Below are 12,377 nucleotides of genomic sequence, written 5' to 3'. Positions count from 1 at the left end.
GCAGGAAAACAACCGAGCATTGCTCACAATTCAAGTTGTGTACCGTATTGTTATGGATGCTATACAAGGATGTTCAAAAACAAACAATGAAAAAAGGCCTGTGCTGTTTTTTCTAGGGTATTATGGCCCTTCTCACCTTGTGATGCCAAACTACTGGACACCATGGCAGCAGCAGAGTCTCATGTACTCGCTGAGGCCCCTGCCCGCCTGGATCCAGCCCGCCATACCACAGGTCCTGAACCCTTACATGCCCTTCAGGGGAATGGTGTGTGGTGCGGCTCCCCAGGTGGTGCGGTCGGTGCAGCTGCCCTGCCAGCTCTTGGGGAAAGCCTGTGAGTCCTGTCTCTTCGGGCTTAGTGATCACATGGGCTTGAAGCCCGGTCGTGCGGTTGAAACAGCGGTCATCGCAGATACCGCAGCGCCGAGGCAGCAGATACCAACCCAGGCCCATGACGATCCGGAAGCCCAAAGGGGCGAGCCTGTCCTCTTCGCACCGCACGACCTGATCGGTGCGGACGCTGCCAAAGAGGACAAGGCAGAGCTGGATAGAGACAGGACGGCGCCTGCAAAAAGGGGACGAGTGCAGAAAACGGCAGGGATGAGGAAGAGGAGGAGGGCGAAGGCCGATGCTGACGGAAGGCGGGGTGTGAACGGGAAACTTGCGGGGCAGGAAGCGGTCGCCGGCGATGTGGGATCGGACCGCTCGGTCACCTCTGCTCAGAGGAAGAGGCAAAGAAAGGCAGAGCGCACAGGGGCCCAGCCCCAAGTGTCCACGCCCAAGAGCCACCTGCATGAGCGCATAGCGGAGTCCATCCGGGTCTACCACCGCCTCGGTGACAAAACCATCAAGTCCAGCCCGCCGCAGCTCCAGAAACGCACTCCTGAAGCCGATTCCCACAGGCTCGCAGAAAGATCCGCCATGCTGCCACTGAAACCGAAGGCAGGGAAAAGGAAGATGGAGGGCGAGCTTGGACTCCAAGACTGCGCTCACGCAAAGACCTTTCCTGGTGTCAGCACCCCGAGTTTGGTCCCGGGAAGTAGGTCTGGCAACACACCAGCTGCCTCCACCCCAGAGCTGACAGCTGAGAGAAGTACACCCACCCCTCGTTCACAGGCCAAGACGCTCGTGAAAAGGGAGCCCTCTTCCCGCCGTTGGCCCACCTCTCCAGCCCTACCCCAAGATGTCTGCTGCGCGCACACATTCCCCCTGGTCCTGGAGGAGTCTACACCCATCCAGGCCTGGCAGAGAGAGGAGAAGGAGGCGATGAAGGTGGAGGCACGGAAACAGAGGGAGCAGGCAGCCAGGGTGACTCGAATGGGCTTAGACTATGCCACTGACAAAGAGGGGTATGCCCAGGAGAGCCTGGGACTAGACACATTTAATAAGCTTCCGTTCTTCAAGTCATTCTTAGACTAAATAAAATAGCAACTTAAAAAACATTTAGAACAGGTAAATTTTTATGATGATTTTGTGCCAAACTCGTAGGCTAGATATAATAGCCTAAAACCAGTAAATTATACATAACAATAGAGTTCAATTGAAAATGTAAAATGACAAAAAATTAAATGCAAATCTACTGCAGGTAAATTTCAAATAACACTGCCCTCTAGTGGCTGACTTTCTCTTAGTTTGTTTGAGTGTGTCTGTCAAGTTTAATGTATTTTCAAACACTGATTCGTTTATGCAAACATACACAAATACAAATACAAAAATACACAAATATACACACTCACCCATACACACACAAAACACACACATACACACACACACACATACACACAAGTGCAGACCGTCAGCTTCCATTTCAAGCCATTTTCATCCCTATTGGGTGAACCGTGTAGGAATTGCAGCCCTTTTTATACATTTTAGGAGAACCAAAACTAATCAGAGAAATTATCAATCTTAAAGCGGTCATATTTGTACTGCTTGCCTTCGCATTCGATAACGGTCTGAAGACTGTGAATCACTGACATTCCCAGATGCTGGTATCTTTCCTGGTGATGCTCTGCCAGTCCTGCATTGCGGCCATCTTCATTTCCACTTTGTCTTGGGGGCTTTCTGCCCTCAGTCATGTTCGGAAAGTGAAACACATGTTCAGTTGGGTGACTGACTTGGCCAGTCAAGAACATTCAACGATTAGGCCTGAAAACCTTCAGCATCAGTTTAGGGTCACTATCTCACCGCAAGGTGAAGCATCATCAAAAGATTTTCGAGGCATTTGTTTGGATCTGAGCAGAGAAGAAACACTTTGCATTTCATCTTGCAGCCGCCATCATCAGTCAATCAACAATTAAGACAACTGAGTCAGTTGCAGTGGCAACCATTAATGAGCAATCCATAACACCATCTCTACCAAAGATAACGTTAATACCTGTCCCATCTGTCTATAAAATGCAGATGTACCCAAACTGTACTGTTTTAATGTACTTTTCAACAAACAGGCCATTCTGTTCTTGAGGCATACCTTCGGTTTGCATCTTGTGGTGAATCCTCTGTTATGCTGGTGTAGCCTTCTCTTTATGATAGTCTTTGACACATCTATGACAACTGTCTACTGTTTGGATCACCATTTTAGTCATTTTGGCTAGCGTACAAAACATCAAAGTGTAGGCTACCTGTTAGCCACCCGTGAACTTCAATTGTGCCAAGACAATATAGGAACTCCTTTAGCTCACAATGTCAGACTATGAAGACAACGTGGACATTTTACCCCAGAAAACTGGTGTGCTTCAGTAGAATCTTCAGCTTGTGTGGACACAGTTGGAGTTCAAGCAGTAGAAGAAATAGTTCTGGATTAAAAAGCGCCTTTTAGAGCTCAGTTGATGTTGTGGCATTATCTTTGGAAAGAGATATTGAGTTTTTAAAATGTCAATTTCTGGGCACTGATTACCAGAAGACATTAGTTCACAGAAGTCCATTATATCATGGTGAACTGCATCTAAAGAAAGTTATCAATCTATAAAAATGAGTCACATCTCAGCAAAACTATCTGGAAGGATAAATAGTACCCGGGGTAAGTGCAAAGATTCTTTAATTTCCTTTTCAGGTGAACTGCCCATTTAATATTAATGACTTGCATATGCCCAAGCTCATTTAGCCTGTATTCAGAACATCTGGACACGCAAATTGAGATTTTGCCAACCCTTATTTACCCTTTCACTTATTGTGACAGACACCCTCCCGCCAACCCAGCTCAGAATGTGGGGGACATGTGCACAATGCTCAAAGGGATTCCCTCCTGACAGGACAACCGCTGTGCTTTACCCACCCAGGAGATCAGAAATAAGAACAATACGTACAAGCTGAAAAAACACTTTTTACCCCTGATGCTTCTGCAACATGTCAAAGACATGACTGTTTGTGCTCCCATTTCCATGGAGAATTCTGGCACTGGGCTCATGTACAGGTTTGCCTTCACAGTATGAAAGGCCTCTCCTTCCTCTGTTCACTTCTGGACTGCTTGTTTATGAACCTTTGACTTGTAAACCCAGTGCAGGTTCTTACCTGCCTCTTCATTGTGGATGGGCAATGAGCCTATGGTTTTTTTTTGCCGTGGCTTGACGTTTCCTCATCTGACCCAAATTCCATTGGCTCATCTGCAGGGCCGTTCTAAGCCTCTCGAACCGCAGGGCCACCAACACAGTTTGCAGCCTAAATATTCTGGTCAATTACATCATCTTTGTAAGCAGCCACATAAGCTTGGCGAAGATGCAAGCCCATCAGGCATTCTAACATAGGCAGGGCCTCATGCAGGCTGAACTGTCATACCCTTTGGACAATTACCAGATAATCATCACATTTGGAAACCTTGATTTCCAGTAAGCATTGTAGAACCTGCTGGCACTCTCCATCTTTGGTAACAAGATTATAGTACTAACCCATTCACTACGTGAGGCATCGTTTATACTTCCTCTCTAGTACATGTAGCTTGACTGTGAGCTTCTGAAATCCTCTAAGCCATTAGATTTACCCTCTCAGGCTCGGTCAGAACAGTGTTGTAACGTGTTTCAAACAAGCACCTTTGCGAACATATCTTGGCTTTGATCCAATTGTTCCTTCAGATCTTGCTCCTGAGCATCATTCAGATCTGTTCCCATGATGATGTCATCCTGATCTTGAGCATGAGAGAGAACAGAGGGCACAAAGCAGTGCCTCGCAGAGCTGTCATCTCTTTACTGAATTCATACGATGAGTCTGGGTATTTTTGCTTCTCATGGGACTCCTTATATTTTATGTGAGATCATGTCCCGGTCAAGTGAGGCGAAATTTTGGTCAGAATTCGGATGAATGAGATCCCCTGTTGTACACCGTCAATTAAGCCTGTGGTGCTTTCACTATACAGTATGCCCTCTCAACACAGGCCAAGTCCATTGTCATCCTGTCTTTCATCTCATCCATGTGTTCAGCGACAGATGGGGGATGTTTATTTTTCCAGGAGCTTTGTCCTCTTCCATGTCAGCCTGCAGGGTGAGAAACCTGTGGACACCTGCAGCAGTCCACAAACAGCAAACAACCCGTATTGTAAAAAACTAATTTCCCAATTCTTATCAATAACTTTATTGAAAATCTTCCTCGTAATGTTGTTCTTCAATCATTCCATCCACAGACATGCCCCCAAGAGGTCAAGTATACATATTTCTGGCACAGTAACAGCTCTGAAATCTCCCTTTCTCCAATCCATAGTACAGGAGAATGGGGTATAAAGTCAAATTCAAAGGGCAGCCAACTCTCAAGCCATATATGAACCCCCTGTGCAGGTGGGGGTTTGATCCCCAACATGGCCCCGGTGATCCTTTCTCTATATCTCACCCTCTCTGCTTCCTTCTAGCTGTATGGAAAAGCAACAAATACAAAAGGAGGAGGGACTGCTTTCCATTGGAACAAATTTTACAAATAAAAGACATGTCCCTGAACTTGCCACATCTGCTTTTTTCAGTTTTATTTCCTTTTGCTAAGCACTGTCTGTATTCTGCCTTATCTTCATGCATTTTTTCCCAGTTCTCTGTCCGTTTTTCTGTGACAGCCATTCGTTCCTTTCACCTGTTCTCTCCCGATTAAGCTTTTCTGCCTTCTACTCCTTATTTGTATTTCCTTCCGGTCTTGTCTCAGCTGTTGCTTGTAAGTATGTATTTAAGCCTGTCTTTTTCAGTTCTCGTGGCTAGTCCGTTGGATCTGTTTGCATAGTGTTTACTTGTATTTTGTCTGTCCTAGCCTCCGTTTCCTAGACCCCATTCCCTCTGTATTCTGTTTGGTTTGTTGTTTGGATCTCCTGCTGTTGTTTTTTTATCTCTGCCTGATTTCTTGGAATTGTGGTTTGTGGATTTTGGATTCCTGTACCTCTGCCCTGTTTTTTGGACTACACAGTTTGGACTTTTGTTTTTGGATTTCATTCTTGATCTGCCTCTTGTTAATAAACCTGCCTTTTTTCACATTATCCCTGAGTCTGTGCATGGTTCCTCTGTCCTGCCTTCCTGACAAAACTTTCAAAGCTCCCTTTCAATGCCTTTCAAGCCCACAATGCTCATCCCTGCCATTGCCCATAGATGAGCAGGGGCTTGGTATTCTGCCTGTTCACTTCAGGAAGAAGGTGTACTTGCTATTCCTCGCACACCCAGCAGGAGGTCATGCAAATATGGGGTCTTGCCTTTGAGATGTTGGTGGACAAGCCTGTAGACCTCGTTTCCTCCTGGTTGGTGCACCTCCTGGCCAGGTGGCCCATGTCTTTGGGCCCATAGTTACATAGTTGCAGTGTCATTCACAACCATCAGCCATTGCTTCCTCAAGCTTATCAGCCTCCTCCTTTTCCACTGGCTTATTCCCTGGGTATTTCTCATTCTGGGAACCTACCTGATATATCTCCCCAATGCCCAAACTATTTTCCATGTTCTTCCGGTTAGCTAAACTGGTGATTCAATTCATTTCCTGGGGAAGAGCATGCAAGAATCAACCTCCCTCATAAGCCTCAATAAATCCCACACTTGGCCCCTAGGGGGTGTGTTAGGCTCAAAAACCAATCTATGGTACTTCTGGGCACAGGTCAGGACATTCAATCCCAGTCAGCTTGTGCGTCTTGACAAATCGATATGCCTGTGAGCTGACCCATACAAAATGGTGTCTAGTCTCACTCAGACTGCCCTTGGCAATTTTTCTCTGAGGCTATCCTCTCAAAGGTTTGCAAAGACATGTGCTCTGTGTTGCCCTCTTGGCCTCACTCCCTCTGTCTTCTATATATATATATTTAAACTAACAGCACAAGAAAACCAAACAAAACTGTAACCCAAGGAAACCAAGCTCATTTTGAGCAACCCTTGACATCTCCAAATACCTCCCTATGAGTGGGCAGCTAACCTGGTTACATAAAAAAAAAACCAGTTAAAATCCGTTAAGCCATACACAAATTCTTAAGTATAAGCAAAGGTCAGAATGTCAGGTAGTTTGAGCTCCGCATACATTTGCCTATGCTTTCCCACACTGTCACAAAAGGACGTTATTAGCAGGAGAAAATTAGTTACAGTCATGTGATTTGAGCACCCCTGGTCAAAATGCCTTCTACAATTAATATCTAAGTGAACAGAAACAAACCTTACTTCTAAATGGTGCAACGTTAAAGATGACACAATTTTAATGCAAGATTACTTTTTATTAAAAAATGTTACAGTGTCAAAATGAAATAAAGAAAAAGGCCCAGTACAAAAGTTTGGGAACCCTGTCAGTTAGTACTTTGTAACTCCTCCTCGGGTAACTATACCAGCTTGTAAACACTTCCTGTATCCAGCTAAGAGTCTTTCAATTCTTACTTTTTTATTGTTCCTGGCAGAACACCTCTAGCTCAGAAATATTATTCAGCCTCCTTGTATGTACGGCATGTTTCAGATCTTTCCACAAATTTTTAATAATATTCAAGTCTGGGGACTGTGGCGGCCATTCCAAAACCTTCATCCGTCTTTCCTACTTCATGGTATGCATTGGATCATTGTCTTGCTGGAATACCCAATCTCTCTTCAACTTCAATGTCTGTACTGACCTTTGAGTATTAGCCTCTAGAATTCCATCCATCCATCCATTATCTGAACCTGCTTATCCTGATCAGGGTCGCAGGGGGGCTGGAGCCTATCCCAGCATGCATTGGGCGAAAGGCAGGAATACACCCTGGACAGGTCGCCAGTCCATCTCAGGGCACACACACCATTCACTCACACACTCATACCTACGGGCAATTTAGACTCTCCAATCAGCCTAACGTGCATGTCTTTGGACTGTGGGAGGAAACCGGAGTACCCGGAGGAAACCCACGCAGACACGGGGAGAACATGCAAACTCCGCACAGAGAGGCCCCGGCCGACGGGGATTCGAACCCAGGACCTCCTTGCTTTGAGGCGGCAGTGCTACCCACTGCACCATCCGTGCCGCCCCTCTAGAATTCCCTCCCACAATATTTCCGGTGGCGCCAACCTCCACACGACCCCAAAACATAATGGATCCACCTCCATCCTTCACAGTTCACATTTCTTCTCTACAAAGGCTTCACCCTTTTTTCTCCAAAAATACCTTCTTTGGTGGTGGCCAAAAAGTTCAATTTCGGTTTTGTCAGTCCAAAGCACATTGTTCCAAAACGCTTCTCAATATTTTCTTTTGCATACTTCAGGCGCTTAATTTTGTATTGCGGTCAATCTTTCTGGCAACTCTGCCATGTAGGCCTTTGTTGTTTAGGGTATATTGTACCGTTGTCCTGTGAACAGCTAGACCTGTGTTTGCTACTATTTTTTTCGGTTCTTTAGCAGTGATGTGTGGGTTCTTCTGAGCACAGTGTGTTCTTTCTCGCCAGGTCTCGGGCCATTCTATCTGAACTCTTTCTTGGTCTTCCAGACCTTGCCTTGACTTCAACTGTTCCATTTATCTTCCATTTTCTAAGAATGTTTCTGACTGAGAGGAACCCATGGTTCAGAACAGCCACTGCAGTTGGATACTTTAGAAGGCATGACATTACGTCAGAATAAAATGTACGAATAATCAGTTCCCAAACATTTGCACAGGGCCATTTTCCTTTTAAAAAAATGTATAAACCGTAAAAAATTATAATAAAACCTTTAACCTTACTTTAAAATTTGCAGGAAGGTCTCGTTGAACTCCATTAACTACCATTTAGAGTTCAGGTTTGCTTTCAATCACATACAGATTCATTGTAACACACATTTAAACCAGGGGTGCCCAAATATTTGCTTCACACTGTACAAGGGTGCTTACTATTGTGGGTGAAGCATCATGCAAATGTCATACTCAGCCAAAGGGTGGAGCTAATGTGCAGGAATGTACCAGCTACACATGCACACACGCACATACACATATGCACACACGCACACACATACACACACATACACACGCACACAACATATGGATGTTTGTATGTACAGTATGTATGTATGATTTTCACGTTCATGCTCAGACCTTCAAGTGACTAAGATGCGTTTACAGGAATGTCGGCTAAATTGCATTTTGTAAATATTTTCATGCAGAAACCAATAAACTATGTGTTATCTTGACTTGTGTGCCAGTTCCTTTATTTTCAAGCTGCTGATTGTTTCTTTCCCTTGAGTTTCTCCTTTTCAGTCGGGGAGCCAAATTATGATGAATTTTTAGCTTTCCTACAGTGATCCAAGGAGAACTGAGCCAAATGTCTACAAACATTCCCCTTCTGTTTGCACAGAAAACTGCACTTAACTCCCAGATTAGTCCCTCATGAATTATATGGGCCAGCTTCACAGATGCAGATTAAGCCTAGTCCTAGACTTAATTAAAATTTGTAATGGGATTCTCCATACAAAACAGAATTTAGTCAAACACAAAGCTTATTGTGTCTGTGAAACCAGCCTAAAGGGTCTCAGGAAAACTAAGCAGGTTGAAGCAAGTCCTTCCCACTCGTTCAAAGGTCTACCTCATATTGCATCACAGAATAACACTACTGTAGGTGTGCTTCCAAACAGCACAATGCCTGTGACAAAATCATGGTACAAAAAACTACATCTTGACAACCAAGTAGCCAACACCTTTATGTTCCATCTATCTATCAGGGCTGGGGTCAATTTTACCTCATCACCATTAATTTCCTGAATTGACTGAAATTAACTCACCCCAGCCTTCTCATCTGTAATATAACTTCCATAAATGTATCCACATATTCTTGTAAATCCCTTCCTATCATTGAAAAAGACTCACTGACATGTTGACTCACCTTCTGCCTGTGTTTATAGTCCTTAAATTCGGGTTTCTAAATATGCAGGTGATGGCCCGACACTCTGTACCAAAACATTGTATAACTGTACAATAATTCAAGCTCATTGGTTGACAATTGGCTCTAATTGCCACAGCCAATGGCGTTTCAACGTCAGCGTGTTTACCAAGAAGGGGACAACAGTGTTGTGGTTTGAAGGTGTTTGTTGCTGCTATTCCTCTCTTGACCATTACAAGTCCGAAATTACCTATTGTACCTTTAAATTCTCTGAAAATAAACTCCACAAAAGGCCCAAATGGAATCCAAAGCTAGCAAGATGGAAGTCAGGGTTCCCAATATGACTTCCACAGTGAGAGCGGGGATGGAAGAAGGGGAGCAGAGAGAGTATTGGGACAGGACTCACCTGTCCGGGTCAGCGTGGGTGATGTCAATGCGGGGCGGGGGCACGAAGGGCAGCGTGGTGGGCCGGGACAGGAGGTCGTCGTCTGGGGTGCGGGCCCTGTCTGCCTGTCGCCATGACAGCGGCGGGAGCTGCAGGGTACCGGAGTGTCGGCGTCGGACCCTGCGCTGGTCCATGCCCAGCATGCAGGGGGAGAGCGACGCCTCGCTGGGGCCCCCACCTCCCCCTGGAGGCTCTCTGCTTTCCTGGAGAGGGGAGGGGCAAGAGTTACTGCCATGTAAACACGTGTCCTTAACCTTGACTCAGTAGCAATGTAAGCACTACATATTTTTATAACGAGGACAGGTTTAGTGAGTTAGTTGTGGTGATCTCTGAACTCTCCGAGCAGTGCTTATTAATGAAAATGAATTATTCAAAGTTAAGGACAAATTTTGATTCAACATATTAAAATATTTTGAAATGCTGGATTTTTGATTTCCATGAGCTATAAGCCATAATCATCAAGAGTAAAACAAAAAAAGGCTTGAGATCTAATATATGAAAGTTTCACTTTTAATAAAGTTATTCCACGATATTCAAATTTTATGAGATGCACCTGTATAATTGATGTGCCTGTCTAGCCAATATCATATAATAAATCATAATTTCATTCTGAAAATTTTTAATTTCTGGGTTAAATGGTACCAAAAATATATATACAAATAAGACATTCATTTATGTTGGATCCTATAGAGCTAATTGTAGAAACGGGGTAATTCTGTACAGTACAGTAGATGGCGCACTTAGCCTTTGACAAATACGGCTCAGAATCTCAACCACAGAGACACAACTAAACATTTGAGACAGTGAACAGAAGTCAGGACATTTTACTTTCATTCAGATATTGGGTTATTCATCTATCACATAATTATACAAAATGTATTACTTTTTTAATTTATTATTTATTAAGTTTCCCAGCATATACCCTTCATTTACAGCTAAAGCATGTCAGTACTCACTTTTTGTTCAGTAAGCATTATTGCCAACACAAGTTACCGGAAAAATATAGAAGCATTCTTTTGTGAGACAGCAGCCAAAAAACATGTTGCCAGCACCTGTCCCAGCTAGAATTTCTTCGGTAGGGAGTTTACAAGGTTCCACAAAAACACTTGTCTCTCTAAAGGCTCGATGACTTTCAATGGCCACTCACCATAGCCCTTATAAGGAAACAATTTTCCATCATTTCTACTGACTCAATGCGCTTCAGCAGACTCTGGTGACATTAAAATTACAGGCTGCAGGACAAGCAAGACGTGAATCTGTTCTCTTTGATAAAGGTCAAGAGCTAGACAAACGTCATAGCAGTTGAAGCTTCCAAAAAAGATCTCTAACTCGTAACATCATCTATGGAAAAATCATACTTAATAATAGGACACAAGATCAAGCTTGCTATGCTTTGGGTGACATTTACTTTTAAAACAAATTTACAGCATATACAGTACATTCTTTATGGAGCCGGCATTTGACATGAATGTGATCTATGAGATCAGCGCAGCACATGACTGAATGCTGCTGGCTATTGGCGTTAATGTGAAAGATAAATTCATAATCTTTAGTAAGAACCTTCACATGAATATTTGATTTAGATATAATACAGTCAGGCACTGTAGTTTTTCTGTAAGTAATGAGCCAACAGAACAATAACAGGGGAATCAGTATTCAGTGTTAAGGGTGATTATAGACTTTTCTCAACAGCAACAAAGCATAGCGTGAGATGTGATGACCTTTAACAGATTCACAGAGCAACCACAGCTGCAATCCCTAAACAGCAAGTGTGAGCATATGACTCAGGAATAAGTGAGCGGGAGAGAACAATTGTGTGTGTGTGTGTGTGTGTGTGTGTGTGTGTGTGTGTGTGTGTGCGCAGGTGCAATGGCATCTGCAGAAGTGAGCATCCAACAATCAGGCAATTGGAAAGCAGAACACATACACTCAGTGAGCACTTTATTAGATATTTATTACTTATTCTTCTTAATGTATTAAAGTCTTCTGCTGCTGTAGCCTATCCACTTAGAGGTTTGATGCGATGTGTGTTCAGAGATGCTCTTCTGCATACCACTGTTGTAATGCGTGGTTATTTGTGTTGCTGTCACCTTCCTGTCAGCTTTGACCAGTCTGCCCCTTCTGCTCTGTTAGTTTTCCGCACCATTCTCTGCAAACTTCAGAAACTGTTGACCGTGAAAATCCCAGGAGATCAGCAGTTTCTGAGACCGGCCTGGGACCAACAATCATGCCACAGTCTAAGTCACTTAGATCACATTTCTTCCCCATTCTGACATCTGGTCTGAAAAACAGCTGAACCTCTTGACCACGTCTGCATGCTTTTATGCATTTAGTTACTGCCACATGATTGGCTGATTAAATATTTGCATTAACAAGCTGGTGTACAGGTCTACCTAATAAAGTGCTCATTGATTGTACGTTATGGATGGAAAAACCAAGCAAAACCAAGCAAAGAAGAGCTCCGGAGTGCACAGAGCTCGCATTATATTAATTTGGTAGATGTTCTTATCCAGAGCAGCAAACAGCAGTGAAGAACATCAGTGGCAGAGAACATGAGCTTAAGATCCGTTTAGCACATTTATATGATCTTCCAAGCTGGTAATGACCATTCTGTCATAAAAAACGTGGCTGAAGTGCTCCAGGCACTACGTTTTTACACATACATACTGTAATGTATCTGAGACAGCTGCTCCTACTGAGATGAA

The 12,377-nt window shown here is 43.9% G+C and overlaps 1 protein-coding gene across 1 annotated transcript in view; it reads right to left on the bottom strand.

Moving 5' to 3' along the window:
- LOC133129740 (cAMP-specific 3',5'-cyclic phosphodiesterase 4B-like) overlaps window positions 1–12,377 on the bottom strand; it is a 114,543-nt gene that overhangs the window by 75,249 nt on the left and 26,917 nt on the right. Inside the window, exon 3 of the mRNA XM_061244011.1 lies at window positions 9,634–9,875. Coding sequence (XP_061099995.1) covers window positions 9,634–9,875 — 242 coding nt within the window. The remainder of the gene's footprint in view (window positions 1–9,633; window positions 9,876–12,377) is intronic.

Source organism: Conger conger, chromosome 5, assembly GCF_963514075.1.
Source record: "Conger conger chromosome 5, fConCon1.1, whole genome shotgun sequence".
Lineage (NCBI taxonomy): Eukaryota > Metazoa > Chordata > Actinopteri > Anguilliformes > Congridae > Conger > Conger conger.
This window is presented reverse-complemented; position numbering and strand designations above follow the sequence as displayed.